The sequence below is a fragment of the Manacus vitellinus genome, unplaced genomic scaffold, assembly GCF_001715985.3.
Source record: "Manacus vitellinus isolate BGI_N305 unplaced genomic scaffold, ASM171598v3 scaffold_4_pilon, whole genome shotgun sequence".
Taxonomy (NCBI): Eukaryota; Metazoa; Chordata; class Aves; order Passeriformes; family Pipridae; genus Manacus; species Manacus vitellinus.
The window spans coordinates 41,753,113-41,777,158 of NW_021940604.1; the positions used below are offsets into that span (position 1 = coordinate 41,753,113).

General features: G+C 37.1%; 1 protein-coding gene across 1 annotated transcript in view; it reads left to right on the forward strand.

Annotated features, from left to right (window-relative positions):
* EYS (eyes shut homolog) overlaps positions 1-24,046 on the forward strand; it is a 766,416-nt gene that overhangs the window by 545,757 nt on the left and 196,613 nt on the right. Inside the window, 1 exon segment of the mRNA XM_018077885.2 lies at positions 16,030-16,259. Within this exon segment, the coding sequence (XP_017933374.2) occupies positions 16,030-16,259 (230 nt within the window).

Consider the following 24,046-nt stretch of genomic DNA (forward strand, 5'->3'; position numbering starts at 1 on the left):
GCATTTTTTTTAATAATTAAAAGGATGATTTGAACTTCTCTTTGGCAGAGCACTTTTAATAACAACTATTCATTTCAGGTCTAAAAATTAGCCAAGAATTGACATTTTTAAAACAGGGGCTTTTTTAAGATGTACCTTACATTTTTAAGATAAAAAAATGTTCTTTATAATTATATATATTGTGAGCCTATAAATCCACATCTGATATATTAATATGCAATCAACCTAATAAAAGGTATTTAAATTAAAATAGAAATCTTCTAAAGTTGTTCAAACATTTCAGAAAAGGAAAGCCTGAAAAAAGGAGATATTAGTAATTTTTTGAAATTATTTTTGTACAAAACTTCATCTTTAAATTACTGGCCAAACTCCAAAGCAAGAGCAATATCCTGAAGAGCTGCTTTTAGCTAAAGTAGAAAACCAACTCAATGTAAGTTTCTGGGGCAAAATGATAAATGTGATTTCTGTGTGTCTGAACAAGAAAGAAGGAAGATTAATTCGTTTCTGTGTACGCTATTGATTGTGATATTGGTGTGCAATGGAACAGTACCTAAAAAATATAAAGATGAAAGGTATAATTAAAAAAAAAGGTATGCAGAAAGATACTTTAGTAATTGAGTCTTAGTTTTTTTCTAACGTATGACTGAGGTGATTATAGTGTATACGAAGATAGCACATATGTTTAATGAGAAGAAGCACAACAGAGGAGGTTTCTTTAGCTCAGCAGAGACCAGTATGGTAAAACCAATGGCTGAAAGCTGTAAGCAGAAGGTCTAAATTGGTAATAACCCCCCCAAAAAAGCTGTAGTAATAACGATGATTAAAATTAGTACAAATTACCAATTGAAGTGGTGTCTTCTTCATGTATTGCTGTGTTAAAATTACACTGCATGTCTTTCTAGAAAGGGTTTTTAGGTAGCTTTAACTTAGTACAGTTGTAAATGCAGATTTGAGATGAACAGAAAAAATGGAACTGTGATGTAGATGCATTTTAAAAAAAGAAAGTAATTATGTGTAGAAAGGAATTAAAGAATAAATAAGCAGTTCTGAATGCAAAACACATGATGCAGGCATGATTGCATATCTACCATCTGTTGCTGAGTCATAAATTGTCTTATTATCAGGAAATCTCTGCATCTTAGATGCCATCAATCTTAGGTCCTATAATAGAAAATATTAAACAAATTGATATAATATGTAAACATTTTTTTAAAAATATAATTATTTCTTATTTTAATACATTCTTGCTTAAATGACTGTGAATTGGATAGAATGTGTATTGACTGATAAATATATAAGGAAGTTATTATCTACGATGAATAAATGGGCTTCTCTGGGGAGCTACTAAGCAAAATTTTATTTTCCACAGAGGATAGAGATTGTTTTTTAAGGTTGTAATATTAAGTAATGCAACACTAGAAAGATATATCATCCTTCAAAGGACCTTGGTTATAAACTTAAGAAAACAGTCTTATCCCTACAACAGATTACAGTAGAAAAACAAATATATTAACCTGTAAAAGACACATTAATTTCCGTCCAAAATTCATATAAATATTTACAATTACCTAATTTCTCAAAACCTAAATTGATTATAAATAGTTTATGTGGGTTTTTTTCTGAATCTGTAACCTACAGGACTGTTTAATCTTATCCTGTCTGACTCTTGCTCTGCAGTACTGCAGATAAACAGTGCATCACTGCCCCCTGCAGCCTTGAAACACTAGTATAACAGTTGAAAAAAACCCTGCTATTGATCTTTGTTGAAGTAACTATTCAGAAAAGGAACAACTTTAAATCATCTTGTATCCTTTCCTTTTTTGTCCTTCCTTCCGTAAAAGCAAAATCACAGCTCTTGAGTAAAGAGAAAATGCTTCAGAAATGTAACAGAAAATTCAAGACAGATCTTGATATATTTGTGAGAATAAAAAATCTTTTTTTTCCTTCAAAAATTCTGGTATATATATGAAAAGTAGAAACCAGAACACAAGCAATTCAAAATATAAGTGTAAACTTTAAAATAAATAGTTACAAAACGAAAGAAAGTCTGACTCTCAGAAGATCAATTTCTGTAATGTGCAGAATGTTCAGTGTATACAAAAATACTGTTTCATCTGTGCAAAACTGCAGTAGGTACTCATGTATATTTTCAACAATCTACTCAAAATCACACATGTAATATAAAAATAAGTTTGGGGTTTCTTTTCTCTCATTCAGTTCCTACTCACATCTTTCCAAAGTCATTGGTAAATTTCTAGAGGCAATCTAAGTTATAGCTTTATGTATTTCTTTTGGAGCTCCAAAGTTTCAATGAAACAGTGGTTAGCAATAGTAGAAATGTAAAGTAATTTGTCTGTGTATGGGGAAAAGGAAGGTTTTCAGCTCACAAAACCATGAGCTATTAAATTTACCAGCCATGCCAAAAAGAGGACATGAACATAAATGGACTAAATTTCAAGAAACTAACTATCTCTATGCTGTGCATGAACTTGTTGAGATATATGTGCTCCAGACCAGCATTCTGAAGCCAGATTTTCTGGCTCTCTCTCTCTACCATGCTAAAATTAAGAAGTAGATAGGACAAGGTGCTGCACTACTAGTACCCATGCAACATCCTACTTGACATAAAAGTGTGACTTGGCATATCTTAACTGCCAAAAAAAATTTCCTTATTTAAATATCAAGATGTAATATGAAATATTTGCATCTGTAAGGATCAAGGCTGGAGGACAAATGACATTAGTCAATTTTAAATGCATTAATTTCTTAGAACTAACTGTCTAACAAAGTTCACTGATGTTCTAAAATTGAGTAAGTATTGGATGGAAATTACAGGAAGTAATTAAATCTTTTCTGGGCACTATAAACACAAGTGTGACATCAATAACTGGCTTCCAGCACTAACCAATTATAAAATCCATTTCATAAAACAGAAGACATAGGATCTTTTTGACTGAATTAAAGTATATGAAATAAATTCACCAGCATTCAGAACTCTTAAGTGGTAAGATAGTTCTGGTTGCAAGTGAGATTAGTTTTATTTACAATAAATAATTTTTTCCCCTCAGAATAAATTTCTGATATGAAGAGAGTAAGACAAGTTCTCTAATTTGGGAATATGGCCATACAACGTTGAATGCAAAACACATGATGCAGGTATGATTGCATATCTACCATCTGTTGCTGAGTCATAAATTGTCTTATTATCAGGAAATCTCTGCATCTTAGATACCATCAATCTTAGGTCTATAATAGAAATTATTAAGCGAACCGATACAATAGATGGAACAATGGGCGGGGTTAAAAATTAGAGGAGACTAAGAATTACAGGGTAAAATGCAGCTGCTGCTCCCTGGATGGAAAGCAGCCGACATGCCCCACAAAGGTTCCCTAGACAATGATAAGCACCTGCTACAAGGGATGGAGTGGAGCAGTGGAGTGAAGATGGTGCAGCCTCCCTCCATAGACATCCCTGCAGGGAGGGGAACATGGTGACACTGTTGTTCAAAGACCCTACAGTACTTGTCAGTCAAGGGAGATAGAGGTCAAGGACAACTACCCTGTTAAGTACTTATGACTTTGCTCACCTAAACCTAAAAAGACAGTATAAATGTAGGTTGAGAATAGGTGGAAAGTGGAGGAAGACTCCATCAAAACTGCTTGGATCAGTCGACAGGCTGAATCTGTCTTTGCCCCCACTATAGGGACACCTATTAGGTAAGAAACATACACAGGCTAAATGCAAGCTTGTGCTTGCTCTGTAGTATATTAGTAGATTGTTTGTATTAGAACGTGTGTTTGTACTTGCTTTGTAGTATTATTCAATTGCTTTAAACGTTTTTGTGTCAGACACTATCACCGACAACCACAAACTTTATAACCTGCCACAATTTGTATTAATAAAGAGTGTTATTCCATGAACTGTTAGAGTGAGTCCTCTACAGATGCTAGCAGTTGCCCGTGGTAGACAACATGTTGGGAAGGTCTGCTGAGGGGTTTCCCTTACGCTGTTGTCTCGCCCCCCCCCGAAAAGCGCAGTTGAGTCTCCTTCCAGTCCTGTGAATCTGCTCAGTGCAGGGTTCCCTTACAGGACACTGGCAGACTGGTCAGATATAAGGGTTTCAGCTTCCCTGGGACACCGACAGAGAAATAAATCACTAAGGGTGGAGAAAACCTCCCCATTCTTTGCTGTAAAGTATGTGATTCCTAGGAAGTGCTTTTAGGAAATGTTTTGAATACCTAACAATTGTTTGGGATGCTTTTCCACTATATACTCGAAACATGTATAATTTTAAGTGTAACATAGTGAGTAGAAGCAGGAATTTGTCCTGGTTCATCGCAGTTATTTTACTCAGTTCCATCTCTAGTATACAGAGAAAGGTGGTTACTTTTCTTAGAATGGGATGAACTGGAGATGCCTCTTTCCACATACAGAACACCTACAGGGAGAACCAAGATGATGTTCTCAGGCAGGTATTGAAGTTCTTAGGCAGATAATGTTTGACAAAGTGAATTCTGTCCAAGAGCTTCTTTGCAGATAAAATTTCTTCAAATATTTTGGAGGAAAAAGACTACCTGGGAGGGCATTTTAATGCCTTGGAGAATTAGGAATTGAAAAGAGATTGCACATCAGGTCATAAGTACTGAATTTCTTAATTACTTTGTTGCTGATGGTTCTTGTTGCTGCTATCAATGCCATTGTTACACTATTTGTTCCCTCTCAAGTGAGAGTCTTCATTACAAAAACACATTTGGGCCAAAATTCAAATAGTTTTCCAATTGCATGAAAGATAAATATTCCTTAGTCCAGCATCTAACAATCTTCCCTTAGGAAAATCCAATTAGTAAGATACCATAACATTGTTTAGTGTACCCTTACAGTCATTACAAGAAGGAAAATTCACCTAGCAGCATTGCATCTTATGCTGGGACACTCTAAAATATGATATTGCTGTAGGGAAAAAAAATTACTAAATTGTAAACAATAGGATGCAGCAGGTAACAGGGCACACACACAAATACCCAAAATTGAACTTTTTAATTCTCAAGCAATTCTCAACTCCTACTTGATAGCTGCAATATGAGTGGTTGTAAATTTTGGTAATGTCTGGACCAAACAACAGTAGCACACCCTGAAGCTTCCAGTTAAAAAGACATGAGATAAATGCACCATTTAGGAGGCTGATCTCACTGTGTTTCTGCACAGAGAGACTATCGGTGGTTGGAGGCCATCTGCAGCATAGTAGCCATGAAATGATAGTTTTCAATTCTTGGTGCATTAAGGAAGGGGGTCAAGAAAACCTCTACCTTGAACTTACAGAGGGCAGACTTTGGCCTGTTCAGGACACTGGTTCAGAGTGTTCCTTGGGAAACAGTCCTTATAACTGGACTGTCCAGGAAGGCTGGACATACTTTAGGAGAATCTTAAAGATACAAAAGGAGGCTGTCCCTATGTGCCAAAAGATGAGATGGCAAGGAAGATCTGCCTGGTTGAACAGGGTGCTTTTGCATGACCTCAGGGTTAAAAAGAGCATTTAAGACCTTTGGAAGAAGATGCAGGCAACCTGAGAACAGTCCAAGGATATGATTAGGTCATGTAGAAAATTAGAGAGACAAAAGTTCAGTTAGAACTCAATCTGGTCACTGCTGTGAAAGATAATAAAAAGTGTTTTTATAGATGCATTAAAAACAAAAGGAGGGCCAAGGAAAATCTCAATCCTTTCCTGGATGCAGAGTAGAACATCGTCATTAAAAATAAGGAAAAGGCTGAAGGACTTAATGACTTCTTCACCTCAGTCTTTAACAGAAATCTCCAGGGCAACTGGACCCCTGAGCTGGCAGACAGGGACAGAGAGCAGAATATAATGTAATTCAGAGGAAGTAATCCAGCAGAATGTAATTTTCAGGAGGAAATAATTAGTGACCTGTTGTGCCCTTAAATACTCACAAGTTTATGGGGCAAGATGGACAACCAGGGGATCAGGCCCAGTCAGCAGGGTTTAGGAAAGACACATCCTGCTTGATCAACCTGATCTCCTTTCATGACCAGGTGACCTGCCTAGCGGATGAGGGAAAGGTTGTGGATGTAGTCTACCTGGAGTTCAGTAAAGCCTTTGATACTCTCTCCCATGGCATTGTCCTGAAAAGATGGCAGCCCACAGCTTGGACAGGTGCATTCTTCATGGGGTTAAAAACTGGCTGGATGGGTGGGCCCAGAGCATGGTGGTGAATGGTGCCACATCCAGTTGGTGGCCAGTCATTAGTTGGGTTCCCCAGTGAGTATTGGGGCCAGTCCTGTTTACTATCTTTTTTGATGATCTGGATGAGGGGATTGAGTGCACCCTAAGTCAGTTTGCAGACAACACCAGGTTGAGTGAGAGTGTTGATCTGCTGGAGGCTAGGAAGGCTCTGCAGAGGAATCTGGACAGGCTGGATCAATGGGCTGAGGCCAAGGGCATGAGGTTCAATAAGGCCAAGTGCACTTGGGTCATAACAACCCCAGACAGTGCTACAGGACTGGGGAAGAGTAGCTGGAAAGCTGACCAGTGGAAAAGGACCTGGGGGTGCTAGTCAACAGCAGCTGAACATGAGCCAGCATTGTGTCTAGGTGGCCAAGAAGGCCAATGGAATCCTCACCTGTATCAGAAACTGTGGCCAGCAAGACCAGGGAAGGGATTATCCCTCTGTACTTGTCACCAGTGTCCAGTTCTGGGCCCCGCACTGCAAGAAAGACATTGAGGTGCTACAGCAAGTCCAGAGAAGGGCAACAGAGCTGGTAAAGGGTCTGGAGAGTACATCATATGAGGAGCAGATGAGGGAGCTGGGGTTGTTTAGTCTGGAAAAAAGGAAGCTGAAGAGGAACCTTTTCACTGTCTACAATTATCTGAAAGGAGGTTGTAGCTAGCTGGCAGTTGGCCTCTTCTCCCAGGGAACTAGCCACAGGACAAGACGAAATGGCCTCAGGCTTTGTCTGGGGAGGTTCTGGTTGGACATAAGGAAAAATTTCTTCACTGAAAGGGTGGTTAAGTGGTGGAATGGGCTACCCAAGAAAGGGGAAGTCACCATCTCTGGAAGTGTTTGAGAAACAACTGGATGTGGCACTTAGTGCTATTGTTCAGTTGACATGGTGGTATTCAGTTAAAAGTTGGAGTCAGTGATCTTGGAGGTCTTTTCCAACAATAATTATTCTGTGACTATGATTCCATGATTCTACTTTCATTGGGGAAAATGGGTGCTGGGTGTTCTGGAGAGAAAAGTGAGTGCTGAAAAATAAGAGTTCCTGAAAAGAAGATATGGTCTTGGACAAAAGAAGGGGGCTGAGAAAGAAGGAGGTAAACATCCTGGTTGGAAGAAATATCCTAGAAGTGGGGAAGGTACTGGTAATAAGAGAGAGGTGCGTGGAGATGAATACCAGGAGATGCACAGGGATAGTGGCTGGCAACAGTCAAGACCAATTCCTACAAACAGCAGCTCAATGTGAATCAACATGACTTTCCACTCAAGCTTCCCAACCAGCAGCAATCTCCCTGCTAGGAAGGAAAATAGAGACCTAAGGAACATAATAGGGCATGGGTGGAGTGAGGACATGTGGGAGTGCATGAGATAAACAAGTAGGGTAAAAGCTCTGATTTCCTCTGTTCTTAAGTAAAACCCTGACTATGGGTTTGTTGCTTACTCTCTCATCAGTGTCACACACTTTATTGACTATAAAATAATTTTTTCCTCCTAAAAAAAATTTACATGAGGTCTATTATTTTAGTTCCTTATTTTTTACCTTGTGAAATTCTATTTAGGATGTTTTCAGTAGTGCATTTTTTATTCTATAAGTTAATTATCATAGAGATTTTTGACCTGTCATATTTACAATGTTCTTTCTTATACTCTCAATGAGAATGAAGTAATATTTTAATTAAATGCCAAATTACTGATGAATAAATGATGCTTGTGTTTATGCATGCCAACCATTCTCCAGCATTAAGATATAATTAGAAATTAAGTCTGGGAGAAAGACTAGATGATACATAACAGTACTCTGCATTTTTAACTCTTTCTGCACTAATAATTTCTACATAACTGTCTCACCCTGCTTGCAGGACAGCTTTTATGGTAATTTCTATAGATACAGAATGCCTTATGATATTCCCATTTCTCTCCAGTAGCACAGTCTTTGAATAGCAATAAACTTTCTATCCGTCAATCTTCATTAATATTTAGAAAATGTCATGGTTTAACCCCAGCCAGCAACTAACCCCCATTCAGCTGCTTGCTCAGTCCTCCTTGTGGAATGGGGGAGAGAATGAGAAGGGTATAAGTGAGAAAAATTGTGGATGGAGATAAAGACAGTTTAATAGATAAAGATAAAGCCCCACACACAAGCAAAACAAACCAAGGAATTCATTCACCACTTCCCATGGGCAGGAGGGTGTTTAACCATCTCCAGAAAAGCTGGGCTCCAGCACGTGCAATGGTAACTTGAGAAGACAAATGCCATCACTCTAAATGTTCCCTCTACCTTCTTCTTCCCTCAGCATTATATGCTGAGTATGATGCCATATAGTGTGGGCTGTCCCTTTGGTTAGTTGAGATCAAGCTATGCCCCCTCCCAACTCCTTGTGCAACCCCAGCCTCCTCACTGGTGGGGTGGAGTGAGGAGCAGAAAAGGCCTTGACGCTGAGCAAGCACTGCACAGCAATAACTAAAACATCTCTATATTACCAACACTGTTTTCAGTACAAATACAAAACACAGACCCATAGTTGCATAAGTGGAGATTGGTGGTCCTCTTAACCACAGAGACCACAGAGTGATTGACTTTAAAATCTCTACTGACAGCAGGAATTCAGAGATGCTGCTTGCCACTCTAAGGAGAAAATTCATGTGGACAAAGCTCAGCTGGAGTTGCCAGAAATGTGGGGGACAATAAAAAGAGTTTCTTCAAATATATTAATGGCAAAAGACACTATAGAAATATCATTGGCCCGATACAGGATGAGGATGGTCACCTCACAAAAAGCGACAGAGACAAGGCAGAGGTGTTTAACACATTCTTTGCCTCTGTCTTCAACAGAGATGATGGACCAAGGGGGTCTCAGTGCCCTGAGCTGGAGGACCATGACTGGGAGAATGATCAAGTCCCAGTCAATCCTGACTTTGTGCAGTATTTGCTGCTCCAGTTGGATCCCTAAAAATCTTCTATGGGACCTGATGGGATTCATCCAAGAATCCTCAAAGAGCTGGCTGATGTCATCATAAAACCTCTTGATGATTTTTGAGTCATCTCGGGAATTCAGAGAGGTCCCAGCTGACTGGAAGCTGGAGAACATTGTCCTGATTTTCAAGAAGGGCAAGAAGGAGGACCCCAGAAACTATAGGCCTGGTAGTCTCACTTCAGTGCCTGGTAAAGTTATGGAGAAGATTATTCTGGGAAGTATTGAGAAACATCTGAAAGACAACTCAGTCATTGGTCACAGCCAGCATGGCTTCATGAGAGGAAAGTCCTGCTTATCAAACCTGATTTTCTTTGATGACAAGGTAACCCACCTAGCTGATCCAGGGAAGCCAGCTGATGCAATCTTCTTGGATTTCCGTAAAGCTCTCCATGCTGTCTCTCACAGAATCCTTCCAGACAAAGCAGACAGCACACAGTTGGATAAACACCTCATGTGGTGGGTGAGCAATTGGTCCACGGGTAGAGCACAGAAGGTAAATGTGAATGGGGTAACATCAGACTGGTGACCTGTCACTATGGGGTTCCTCAAGGCTCCATCTTAGGCCCTGTGCTCTTCAACATCTTGATAAATGATTTAGACGCAGGACTGGAAGGGATACTAAGTACGTTTGCAGATGACACCAAACTGGGAGGAGATGTTGACCCCCTCGAAGGCAGGGAGGTCCTGCAGAGAGACCTCAACAAATTAGAGCAGTGGGCAATCACCAACCATATGAAGTTCAACAAGGAGTCCCAATGACAGGTACAGTGTCATGTAGAAAAAAAAATTAAATAAAAAGTCCATTTTTCATCTGCTGAAAGAATCTTCAAGGAGGGAATGAAAGTATTTTTCCCTTTCAAAACCACTAGTTTCAAGAAACAAAATAAATCAACAAAAAGATGCAGTACTCAGGCCTTTCAAGTGCTCTTTTTCTAAACAGCAGCTAAGATGAAACCAGGAAGAGATTTTCTAACTGTGATTATTGAATGTAAAAGAGAAAACTGAAATTCAGACAGATTTGAGATTTGTTTAAATTTCAAAAATTGTAAGATTTGCACATTAGTCCATTCAGTGTTCAGTAGTTTAACTGGGGGTTTTTTTGAGTTTAATATTTGGATGACAGAAGGTCAAGGTGGACTTAAAAAGGAGGATGGGAAAGGCTATGAAACAGCAAAACCATGCCTAAGTAAAGATCAGTGTGAAGAACTGAAAGACTCAATCAATGTTTACTTATTTCTCCAAGTAAGCCAAGTAAAAAGATGATGGAATTTGTTACAGAAATTCAGTTGTTCAGTTTTAGCAAAACTGTTGTTAGTCATGTCCTAAACTTAGGGATTAAGGATATTTTGTCTAAGGAACATTCACTTTATTGTCTTGTTTAGAAAGGTTTTTGCTATTAAACTTTCAATATAAATTATTGTTGCTGCAAATTCTGTGTCATATTAATTTATTTATCCATTGCAAAGTTTGTGGAATCTGTGTACTTTAAAGCAAACAGAACAAAAATATGTCTCTTAGTACAAGTATTTCCTTTTCATCTTTCCCCTTTCACCTGTCTTTCCATAACTGACATTTCTCCCCACTGCTATACATCCAGGAATTTATAATTTTTTCTTTGTATTTGTAAACAGAGATTTCATAAACTTCATTATATCTGTTAATTGCATTCTCACATCCACAGCTGCATTGTAGATCCCACATATTTTTTGCACTGCTAAGAGTTTGCACCATTAAATGAGATACTGTGTGTGCAAAAGCAGTTGCAAATGATAATGCTATACCAATCATGAATTTTTAAATGAAAAGCTGCAACTACAGTATCACTGAGTTCTGCTACCAAATGTTGTGTCTAGTAGGAGGGAGAAGATGGACTCACAGTCTGGAACATACATTGAGAGCTAAATTTTTTTAAGAGGTATGCCTGAGCATATATCATCTCTATTAGGAAAACAGACCCCTGATTCTTCCAAATCAAACAAAAACTGTGACTAGTGAGGAAATCAGATTCACATATAAACTGCTGAATATGAATAATCCATATCTGGTAATCTCTTAAATTGTTTTCACAGTTACCATGTCAAATGATGTAAATGGTTTCTCCAGGAGGATAAATGCACAGATATACTGCTCTGTGGATTCATTGAAATCAGTGAGATGCTATTTAAAGTACTCTACTTGACATGTTTGTGAACAGTGAAATAAACAGCCTGTAAAAGGCTTTATTTATTCTTGCCAAATTACGTGCAAGGTACTAGGTTTTTATTCCTGTTTAAACCAACATTTCCATGAAGTGCAGTTGTTTTCAGATTCATAAGGTTTGAAATTATATTCTGCCACTCATTCTAATGCTTTTGAAAAATCTTTCCTTAGGCTCCAAATTCTAAAACATTTGCTTAAAATAATATTCTGTCACAACCTAAGAAAAATGGCATATGCACACTTTTCCACCGAAGAAAATTGCAAATAAAAGCAGTTGATTTCCAGCACCAACTACTTTATTGACAAGCTAAAAATACAAACTTCCTTATTGCACTCATATCAGATAAGGCTAAATCCATTACTCCAGCAATGAAATGTTAAGTGCGTAAGTACCAGAATATATAGGCAGTGGAGATGTTATCATATCATTGGGACTCCCGTGCCATTGCATGTCTCAGCAGCCTGCTTCCTGGGAAATGTCAGAGTGCTTCTGTAGACACAGCTGCCATCAGCCTGATAATGAATTACTTGGGGGACAAGTCTTCTCTCTTTGCAGGTCTCAGTTTGAAGTCCATTATACAAATAGGTCCCTCTGGGGGGAAAAAAACTATTTTCTTCTGTTTAGGTGGAATTTCTTGCATTTTTGTTTGTGTCCATTGCCATGTCCTCATTGCTGCACGTTCTTTCACTGACCACCAGCAAGAAGAGTCTGGATCCATCTTTTCCACTTACCTCCCCACTCAAGTATTTATACAAATTGACATGATTCCCTAGAGCCTTCCCTTCTTCAGGCTGAACAGCTGTCTTGGCCCTGGTGACTGGTGCCACTGCAGGGGTTAAACCAGCAACACCCAGCTGAGTCCTCATCAGGGCTGAGTCCCTTACTGCCAGGCCAGTGCACAGCTGGGGCATCCAAGATGGTTTGTTAACTTTTTAAGATGCAGTGCCTCTAACTCCACACATTAATAGTTTCAGGCTGTTATTGAATAGATGACAGTGTAGGGCAGAGAGAAGCACAGTTGGTTTGGGTATGTGTGCTTTAGGTTTAACAACACAGAGCGTCATCTCTAAATGATGATTTCTGCCATTCAGTTCATCATTCATCTCCTTGAGCATCAAACAATATAATATAAAATAAACAAGACTTCAAATTGCACTAAGGTCTATGTTTAGACAAGTATTTCAAGCTTACATGCACTTAGCTATGAAACACAAGCTTGCAGGTCTTTAAAACTGAACTTTTTGAGTTCATTTTAACATTAAAAACAATGTGTTGTTGCTTGGAGCAAGTTAGAATATATTTGTGTGCATTATTGACCTGAGAGGCAGTGACAGGCTAGGAAATTGAAAAGAAAAAAAACAACACAATCATAAAATTGTGCCTTGTTGTGTAGTAACAGCGAATCAAGTTTTGCTTGATATATTTTTGTTACACTTTGTCAAAACTTTTAACACCTCAATTGCTATTTTACTTTAAACACTTCCCAGCTCTTTATTCAAATAATGTTTTAGTTAAAATTCATTGAGCTGAGGTCATTGCTTATTCACAGCAGCAGCTTGAATGGCTTGCGAGCGCAGCTGCAGATGTTTGCCCCACTAACCAGCCCCAGCAAACTCGTCTCGCTTTTGTGGTAAGGCAGCAAGCTGCAGGGTGCCTGGAAGCAGTGCTGGCACGAACACAGTCAGGCACCATCTAGAAGCAAAACATCCAGAACAGCACTGCAAAGGCTGACATCCTGTGAAAAATTAACAAATGAACCAGGGAGAAATCAGCCTACCAAGGAGCTTTCCTTTCTTTCTTTTCTGTGGATTAGGATATGAACCAAAAAATGAAGCAAGGCTGTATTACTTGCCCTCATAAAATTTCATTTAAAGCACACTGCTGTGATTCTACTTTAGAGAAAAACAGTAGTTTCCCATCAGAAAGGGGATGTGAAACTTCCACAGCTGGAAATCAGTGCTTCCAGTGGACACAAGAATGCATGACCTGCCAGTCAGAGAGCTCTACCTCTTGTTCAGCATTTTAGTCCTGACAGCAGATGTGACCAGGTTCAGAGGAGTAAATTTTGCATTGGTCATGTATAGGATTATCTGTCAAAAAAATGGTCTCTCTGATAGCTAGTAGTGAAAGCTTAGTTTATACCCTGTTTATTCCCCAACTTTCATGTAGTTTTTGTTGATTTTTTTTTCCAGGAGTAACAAAAAATCAACCCCAAATACCACTAATTGATCCCAATAAATTTCTCCTGTAAATGGCTGAATCTTTATGTAAACCTACTATTAATTGAGATTTTATACAACATTTAGGTTATGCTTGGGGAGAAAATGAATATTTTTGTTTAATTATCTTTAATCAATGGTTCTAATAGAGGTAGGTGACTAAGCATTTTTGATTTGTTGTGCTAGCCTAGTAGAATATAACACACACGTTAGTACACTCTTAATGCTGCTCTAAATGGAATAGCCTACATGAAGATCACGTTAGTTATTTCCCCCAGGAGAAAAATATTGTTGTAAACCCAGCAATTTCTTTGTTTTAATTGTATTTATATAAATAGAAACGTTCTTATTCTATTCATGTAAATGGAAAAAAAGAAGGAAGTCACTTATTTTCCTAAGTTTCAAGCTTTTTATCTGCAAGTCCTTAGCCTTACAAATATTTTAGGGATTTATTTTCATCCTTGCTGACTATCTTTTTTGGATGCTCTTCTCTCATATAAAGTAGATGACTTTTAACTACCTTGAAATCCTCATTGCTAAGCACCACAGTGTGTGTGTTTTGGCTATCTTAAGTTTTGGATTCAATCTGGGTACCTATTTCACTATCCCACTCTGGTGTTTTCCTTACCATTATGACTCTGCATGTCTTCGCTTTACTGTCACATAAGCCCTGTGTCCCTTTCACTGTTTCCCAACATCCACTCCTTTTTCAGTTACTGTACCTTTCTCTAGGTCTCCTTAGATATTTACTTTGCCCTGAATTATTTCTCTCATTCCTCTGCCTAGCTTCTTTTCCTTCCTACTTGCGTCTTGGCACATATGCTTTTTTGCTGTATTGAAAAATCAGAGAAGTGAGTTTTTAATAGTGACAGAGAAAACATACTTACCTAGGATATGTTATGGTGGGTGTTTGGTTTTTTTTTTTTCAGAATCTCATTAAATTTGTTAGTACTTTCTAAAATATGGCTTCCAAAAGAGTAAATTATTAAAACTGGTTTTCATGTTGTCATGCATAAATGAAGTATGTAAAAAAGTTGGAAGCTACACTTAATAGACAGATGCCTGATGTGGTGAATACAATGTCCCATTGAAGATGTCCCATCACACTGCTGTGTCCCCATCCACCTTACTTCTGCAGTTGCATTCTATTGGTACCTCATCACTTTCAAATGCTTCTTTTTAAGACATACTACAAACTCAAAAATGTGGTGAAGCAGAATTTTTAGCAGATACAAGAGCAGGTGAAAAGTAGAAAGAGTAGGGCACAGCAGGGAACAGTATATGATTGATTTTTTAATTTTTATTTTTGTAAAGTAGATTTATGACACCATTTTCACCAAAATATGTAAGAATTTGACTGCTGATGTTTAACACATTGCCAAAAGTCCTGTCTTTCACCAGCTGTGGTGCCTATAAACCATCGTATTAGGCACTTAATTTCCATGCTCTGTTTTGCCCAAAATGTTAGTGACATTTCAGTTCAACCTTATCTCCCTTTTATAGAATCATAGGTTTGGTTTGGAAGGGATCTTAAAGACTATCTAGCTCCAACCCTACTGCCATGGGCAGGGACACCAGAGCCTTCTCTTCTCCAGACTGAACAACCCTAACTCTCTCAACCTGTCTTCACAGGAGAGATGCTCCAGCCCTCTGATCATGTAAAAAAGTTTTTTTGGCAGAGTATTGAGACATAAGAGAAATATTAACCCAGTTTTAAGTTATGAAGGAGATATAAATAGTAAGATATTTTACTAGATTACTGTTGCCAAATTAGAATTTGGAATTAGAAGTTGCTTTCTGGAAAAAAATATGAACCTCTTGAACTTCAGAAAATCAAAGAAGAACAGCTATCTCTTACATAAAATGCAGTGAGAATAGTTTCTAAACTCAAAACCCTTACTAAGTAGTCATGAATCTTCTTGCTACTTTTGATTACTTTTGCTTTGCCCTCATCATAGTAATTTGTGTGATGCACAATAAGTTGTTCTGTTTGGTAAATTGGTAGCCTTACATTTGTTTGGTTCTAGTGAGTCACAAGTTTGATTCTCTGGAAGAGACAAAAAGCAGTAATAAGCAGAGTTGAAAAACAGGTGAAGGCTGTATTTATTTATCAATCCATTGCTGATATCCACCAAAAATGAATTATAAGAGCATGTACAAGCAGTGCCATATGCATGGAGGTTATTTCTTACTCCCTCAAAGGAAAAAATACCTTCACTGTGGTTTTGCTAGATTTCAGGATGGGGACTTAATTTGGGAGTTCCTCATGTACTCACATTTTCTTGACTGTAGTCTGAATTTCTAAAAAAACCACAGTAGAGTTATTAGTTGTAGCTTAAGTGTAGTAGCAAAATTAGATCTCATGATTTGCTTTGTTTTGATACATTGTCTCTCCTTTCAGAATTCCTGTGCCCACACAACTCTCAACAGCATCTCCTGTGGTTTCTTCTGATGTGCCTCAGTTGCCTGAACCTGTTGTGCCCCCTCCGATTTCCTCTGAATTGCCATCTGTATGCCAGGAAGGACTGTGCCATAACGGAGGGACTTGTCATCCTCTCTCTCTGCCTACTGGGGCCACCTCGTTTCGGTGTGACTGCCCACTACACTTCACTGGTCGATTTTGTGAAAAAGGTACTTGTGATTAATTTTTTCTCAATTAGTTGTGAAATGCAAGTTGTATGCTTCTTTGGAGGTGGAAAAGGGTAATGATAATCAGGTTGCTCTGCTTTTCATCCTGGTAACTGTTGGTAACTGAGGAGAAGATTCATTGAGGTAATTCTAATAGTACTTATTTACGATGTAAGATATGTCAGGCACACTTCTAAGAGTTGCAGACTTGAGGAAAAAAATAATGTATTATTGGTGCAAATTGTTGTGTACAGTTTTAATGCAAGTTTTTCAATGTAGTATTTCTGGAACAGAAGAAAGTTAACTTATAAAAACAAGGAGAAGATTTCCTCAAAAGATTATATGTTTTCCATTTCTGTGGATTGAGTTTTATTCATCACTGTGCCTGGTCCTTTGTTGAAAAAGACTTTTTTTACTCTATAGCTCATTTATACTTCTATTCTACTACTGCTGCTCATAAAGCACAGAGCAGTCAAATGAACATATTTTAATTACAATTTGAATAAAAAGTAATTCTTTGAACAATTTTGGTTTCTTTGTAAAAAGAGTCAAGGCTATAAGGCAAGCTGATCAATATTTCTGTTTTGTAATTGTAATTGCTTTGCATTACTGCTTCTCAGAATGTTCTTTTTAGAACAAATTCTATAGCTGGCTTCAAAACCTGCTTTAGCTTTTATGGTACCATGTGTTATAAATTGCAGTAGATAATTCTCATAGAATTAAATTCCTAGTGTCCAGGAAATTAACAAAAAATTGTCTACATTATAATTATATAACTGTATCATCCTCCTAATGAACTTCCCGTGGTATGAAGTAAAAGCAACTAGAGTTAAAAATGCCCTTGCCAGATTGCCAGTATATCTGAGCTAACATCACCTTGTATTACTGTCTAAAAATAGGTCATTGCACTCACTATATGTGAAAGGAATCACTGACAGTCAGCTCTAAAAAAAAAATTGTCATGTGTTGCTTATATATCAGAGAATATTTTACCATTCAGCCTTTCCCAAGTTTAAAACAAATTTAATAATATATTTTTTTAATTGTCAGTGTTACACTGAACTCTGTATCTTCTACATATTTGGTCTCTGGGAACACACTTTGCAGTTGCTTTCAATACACTGTAGCTGTGGAAACCGCAACATAAAATAATGGAACCAAAAAAAGTGTGTTTCCATCAAACATAACAGATTTAGTTACCGTCCAGTGTGTGATTTGATGAAGTATTTTCAAAGTTTCAATAAAGTGTTCTATTTATTTACATACATTTTATGTGCCAGAATTCTCTTCTGTGTTCCAAAGAATGCACTTGGCACCCTTTGTATCAGCATCATTTGTGGTATTTTGGATGTGAGCAGGTTTTTGCTTTTTCCAAGGGTTATGCCAGAAGTAAGCAATATTAAATTTAAACAGGAGTTTGATAGACATCCTGTGGTAATAGGCCATATCAATGTGTGTGCACAACCATTCTGTCGGGTGACACTTTGTCCAGACTCCACCGGTTCCTTCCACCAGTGTCTGATTGCTGCTTTCTTCTGACCTTCTAGATGATCTGTCAATCTCCAGGAGTCTTCTATAGTTTGGCGTTTTTAATGAAAATTTACATAACTTGTGTTTGAATCATTGTCTGGGCTGGGTACTTACTCCCGTGTGCCACAGACTTTGGAGGAAGTAACTCCTCGTTCATTGACTGAAATAGCTACTTTTGAGTTGTTTATTCAAAAATAGGATTTTAAACCATTTTCTCTTTTGAAGATTAACCAGTGCAGCCCTGCTGAGTTCATACAATGGGATGAGTTGACTTCCAACTACATTTCCAAGTAAACTTTTCAAATTTATCTTACCTGTGTAAATGAAGGGGTCTCTTTCTTTCTGTGATCTTGTTTCAAAAATCATATGTGAAAATATGACAGAATTACGAGTACCTGAAGAGCAAATTAAAAGCATGGGTCTATTACACTAAGTCACAGTTGTAACCAAATCTCTGATGTTTAGGACTTGAGCACCTTACATTAGATACATCTATAACCATTCCATTCAATAAAATCAGAATACAAGCTTTAAAGAAACCCTGAAACAAGTAGCTCCTGTGGAGAATATAACCTCATCTGTATAATTATACCATCCTTTTAATAGTTGAACGTCCAGTTTTCATACAATATCTATTCTTTTTTCCTAAGAGTGGAAGAGGTGTTATTTGCTTTCCTGAAGCTTTTAACCATGCCTGATGTTGAGATATTAACAACGATTAATATTTCTGTATAGGATGTCTTGTAATAGTTCTAGCACTGGAAGAATAACATTTCTCTTTCATTTTGTGTGGAGAAGACAAATTAAGGAGTTCCTCTTTTCACAAAGCTCTGCTTTTACCCTCTGTATTCCTTCAACACAAGGAACAGCCTCATCCTTTTTGCTAGTGCTATTGTGACATGCTCATTGGCAGCTCACTGGGACAGTTACATCCCAGAGTGTGCACTGTCACATCACATGTTTATGTAGATCAGGATACGACTTAGTGTATCCTGTATTTAGTAGTTGAAAAGTAACTGCAGCATACTGTGATTTTATTTAATCCTAAAGTTTCAATGAGAGTGACAATTTACTGTAACAAAACCAGAAATTGCCCAACTGAACTATCACTATAAGCCTTTGATATTCAGAGACAAGTTCTTCAACAAACTTGGAAAGAGCTCATATTTAGAGGAGATAAGGGCATCTGTAGTAATTTTATAATTATTTACCATAGACCTTGCAACGGAGAAAGTAAACTATCATGTAAGCAATCCAGAAACTGTGTTCCAGTCAAGGAAATTGTCTCAACTCCTTAAAGTTAGCTATGATCTGTTGTAATTTTGCTGTAATGTATACCTGTACATTTCAGTAGTATATTCTCATTATTCATCTTTGTGATCTGCCTTGTACCTACCATTAACTAAATTTCAGCAAGAAAATATGTCATACACTTAACTGGCATATTAACAGTCAGCATGGCATACCACATACAAACACTACGTGGATATCTTGGTTTCACTAGAATGTGAGCATTTGCTTGTTTCATTTTTAGGGTGAAATACACCACTTAGTTTCTTAGTAGCAACTGTACGTTTCTAACAGTGTATAAGACCATCTTCTAGAGTGAAAACAAGTGAATGTGTTTTAACTTGATTGTGTGTTATAAATGCAATACTGCATTTTTCCTTTTTCTATTCAATTGTTCCTTGACTAATAAACTCCAGCAGGTTGTTCTGCCCTTACAAGAAATATGTTCAAATCACAGTTGTCATTATGGATATACTAGAGTCAAGACAATTTATTTAAATACACAGTGTACTTACTCTAAACAATCAGACACTCCTGAAATATCTCTAAATGACAATTTTGAAGAATGGAAGTCTATCTCCATTTTTCTAAGGAAATAGGAAAGTATGCATATAAATCAGTGCATTTGCAAAGTTCAAACTGCAGCTATTAGTTCATTTTAAAAAGAGTGTAAGTTTATGGGTGCATAAATAGAGGAAAAAAAAGAAAGGTTTATTCCCTACTTCCTATCAACAAGGGATGTCTGGCCACTTCCCAGAAAACGGGGTTTCAGCACACTTAGCAGTTTCTTCAGAAAGGAAGCATTGTAAATAACAAATATCCCCTGCTTCCTCCTCCTTGCCTTAGCTTTTATATCTGAGCTGACATCCTATAGTATGGAATATCCCTTCGGTTAATGTGGATCAGCTGGTCTAGTTGTGTCCCCTCCCAGGATCTTGCCCACCCCCAGCCTCTGGATGGGGTGGGAGGAATGTTGAGAGACAGTGCTGATGCTGTGCCAGCCCTGTTCAGTAGAAGCCTGAAAACACTGGTGTGTTATCAACAGCATTCTTTTTTTGTTTGATTTATTTTTACTAATAATTACCAAAGTTACTTGGAATTTAGAAGTTAGTACAAGGTTTATTTTAAAATCTTTCTATTTAAATGCAGCATAGAAAACTTGCTTCTCATATAAAATTGCTCTTCATTACTCAGTAGCAACTGCTGGGTCGTGCAATAGCAAAGAAGTATTTTGTAGATAAGGAATACAATCAAGGGTAGATAGTATACTCTGTGCTACCCTTTTCTCTTTTTCCTTTCTGTGTAAATAAACTTCTTCACTTTAACATGAAATGTATCACTCTTTATTAGCTAAACTATTTTATCTACTTCATTGTGAAATTCCTACAAGTGGAAAAAATGCAATGCTTCTGCTTTAGCTTGAAAGCAGATGGTTGTCTATTACTGTAAAGTTCATAACGATAGATTTGGAATATCACTGTCTCGAATGTGCAAGACATGTCCTTGACTGTTAATTATGTCCCTGACTGTTAATTATAACATTAACATTTTTAAAGTCTCCAAGATTTTTAGTATTCTGTAAAAGTTTTATAAATTGTTCAATAAAAAGAGTATTTAAATGTCATGTGGTAAAAACAGGAAATCTGTTTAATTTGATATGTTGCCTGTGTATATTCTGTACATTACTTAAAGGTCAACTCCTTCGACAAAGCTGTAAAAGCAGCAGTAAAATGGAAGGCTGTTATGGGCATTTATGTTGGAACAGTCACACCTAGAGGCTTTGCTACGTTTGTTCCTTGGGACACATTTGTTGAATTCCTGATTTGTTAAGTAATACTTGATAATATCACCCTGAATATTAGATGTTTCTTTTACAGCAGCTTTTCTAGACATTGTTCCTAACTTAACATTTCTAACTTTTGTCATTGACTAGTATCATTCATCTCAGACAGCTCTGGGGGCGGTTGTCTTTATGTTTGATATTATATTTGGTTTTGAGGAGAAATGCAGTTGGTCCAATTCCTATGATTTCAGACATATTTAGAATAATCTCACATCTCCAGTAGATCTATTTATCTCCTTAATAATATTTATACTGTGTAGGTGTGATTTAAAACAAGTCTGTAACATTTTTGACCAAAAAGAAAAGTGAGCAAATGGAAATGATATAGAGAATTGTGGGTGAGAAAGGACAATTGTGCTTTCATCTCCACATTCCAGTCTCAGTTTGAGGTGCCCAGAATTCAAAAATGGGATGCTGTTACCCCAAACATTCTGGTTTTCTTTTTCTGAAATTCAAGTTTTCTTTCATTCATTTTGTCCTCCTTCAAAATTATTCATACCTTTTAGGACTTTGTGAACAGAAAAAAAAATAATGTGTTTAGAGATATGTATAAACTTTAGTAATTAATTTCATGTCATTAACCTCAGCCAATATCTAAACTCATGAAATATCTATTGATGTCCCACAAATTGCATTCATGTATGTAAAACTTCCACATGAACTCTCTAGTTTTTGGGCTAGCTTTGGAAAAATCATTGTTTTCAGGTCAGACTTAATTTTATTTTTAGAGAATGGCTTTTAAAATCAAGAACACAGTAGGCTAGTAAAGACCAAACAAAGATTTAGCCAGAAGTTAAATAACTTTGTATGCTGGCTTTGATACACTAGTTGCAATTTTATAGGAAATAGCTAACCATTCCCACACAGTTTACTTCATTCTGTAAAATTCAACAGAAGTACTATTTTAGTAAGCAATGCAAAAATGAAATATATAAATTAATTTTCTGCTCTGCACTTTCACTTGTGGATATAGTCTCGCACTTTGATATCAGACTAGGTAAACCTTGTGAAATGTAACTTGTGCCTGTGAGTAACTGTATTAGCTGCACAGTCACTTGGATTTAGCATATAGTTCACAAAACTATGGAGAAGTTTCTGAAAGTGTCTAAAATATCTCTAATCCAGTGCCATCTTGTTCTATCAGTTACTATGTATCAGTGTTTTATTTTACTGTAGATTAGCTTGCTGAAATATTTTGAAATCAAGGGAAAACGGGATTTTGACAGAAGAGCAGCTGGATTCACAAGGATGAGGTGAAGCAATTTTTGACTAATCCTTCTTCCACTCTCTTGAACAGTTTTGTAGTATTTTACCACTTCAAAAGCAAGTGTCAGTATGAGCTTTCATACGAATTAGTATTACATTTTCATCTAATTTAGAAATTATGTCCCAGATTCAGTGCAACATGTAAGCTTTACATGTATTTAAATGTAAGAGTGTAAGGAGTCTGTGTGATTCATGTGCTTGATGTTAAAGATGCAGGTATTCTGCTACATTAGACCCTGAATTAGGATCCATCCACTCTGTTACGTTTATGTAGCTTATCCCTAAAAAACAACTTACATCTCAAATCCCTCCAGACGACTTAATGAAATTTTAAAGGGATGTGACGGTTTTCTACGACTATTAAGACTAGATTAAAAATGTAATTAAATGAGAGTTTAAGCCACACCTTAGTTATACCTAGAGGGAAGATGACAAGAAAGAAAGAGCTTGTTGAAATGCAGAAAGAGCTCTTCAAAGCACCAACCAACTCTTAAAAACTTGTGTCCTAGTCTCCATAAAGTTGTTTATGTTTGCAACTGCCATCTACCCACAACCAACTCGCTTCAGAACAGCTATAAGGTCTACTGCTATAGTGTATAATATAGAGCTATATGGTATACTGTAGCGTTACAGGATTCTCTTACTGAACAGAGATTTAATATATATTTAACAAGTCTGTTCTCTGAAATTATGGAGTCTGTTGGGCATTTGTTGCTTTGAGAGGTTTCTGGCAAAAAATAATTTATAAAAGTCGTAGAAAACTCTTTGTCTCCTCATCTTGTAGAACAGACCTGTGAAATTTTGTCATTTCTAGTATTAGGTTTTTGAATTACTATTTCTTTAATGTGGATGAAAGTTTTCCTGTCATAGTAACCTTTAGGAGATTTGTAAAATTTGATAACAAATACTACTTTGGGAAAGAAGAGGTAACATAAAGTGAAATAATGGCGAGTTTAGAATTTGCAGGAAACAAAATTTCTTCCCTTCATTTTCTGCTTGAAAATGCCAGGATAAAAGTTGATTGTTTCTAGAGCTTGCAACCTATTAAGCTGTTAATCTCCCAATTCCTTCGAGTCATTTTTTGTTTGAAGGTATTAATTGTTGCATAGGTGAAAAATACTTACTTTTTTCCTTACTTTACTTCTCCATTTATGGCATTTTCTGGAAAAACCTTGTTTCAGTAACTCCTGAATTGCAGTCATTTGTTCTGTTGGTGCTAATTTGCTGTTAATCAAGTCATCTGTGAAAATGTGATGTGTCTCCCCCGGCAGTATGGCAATGCTTATTTTCTAAGCTTGACTCATTTGAGTTCTTCCACAGGAGATACCATGTAATAAAGCAGGTGAGGTATTAAATACAATTTTTGAGCTTTATTGTGTAGCCTGTAAGGCGTAGAAGGCTGTGACTGTGTTTGTTTTTATAGCACAAAATAAGCAATAGTTAGTTGGGCTTCTTACCAATGCAATCATCTGTGTTACTGAGTTAGGATAACAGTATATTTTACTACCTTGACATTTTCTTTTCAAGAGTGATGTGATTAAAAACAGAGGGGGTTTTTCATCCCTGGATACAAGGTGTGCAGCTGCTGGTCTGCTCTCAAACCACTCTCAGGATCCTCAGCCAGCTGAGAGAGTGAAGTGAACATGAGAATTCTCTAGAGACTTCATGTCCCAGAGCGAGTGGTCATTTTGGAAGGACACTGGCTACTTACATGATGTGGAAACAGCTTTGCTGACCTAAACATAAATTTCTGACTTAAGCATGAAAACACACATTATTTCTAATTAAGAGTGCCTGACACATTCCTTTTCATGGATCTTCATGGAATGCTGGTCTTTGCAGTCACTTAAAATCCCAAACT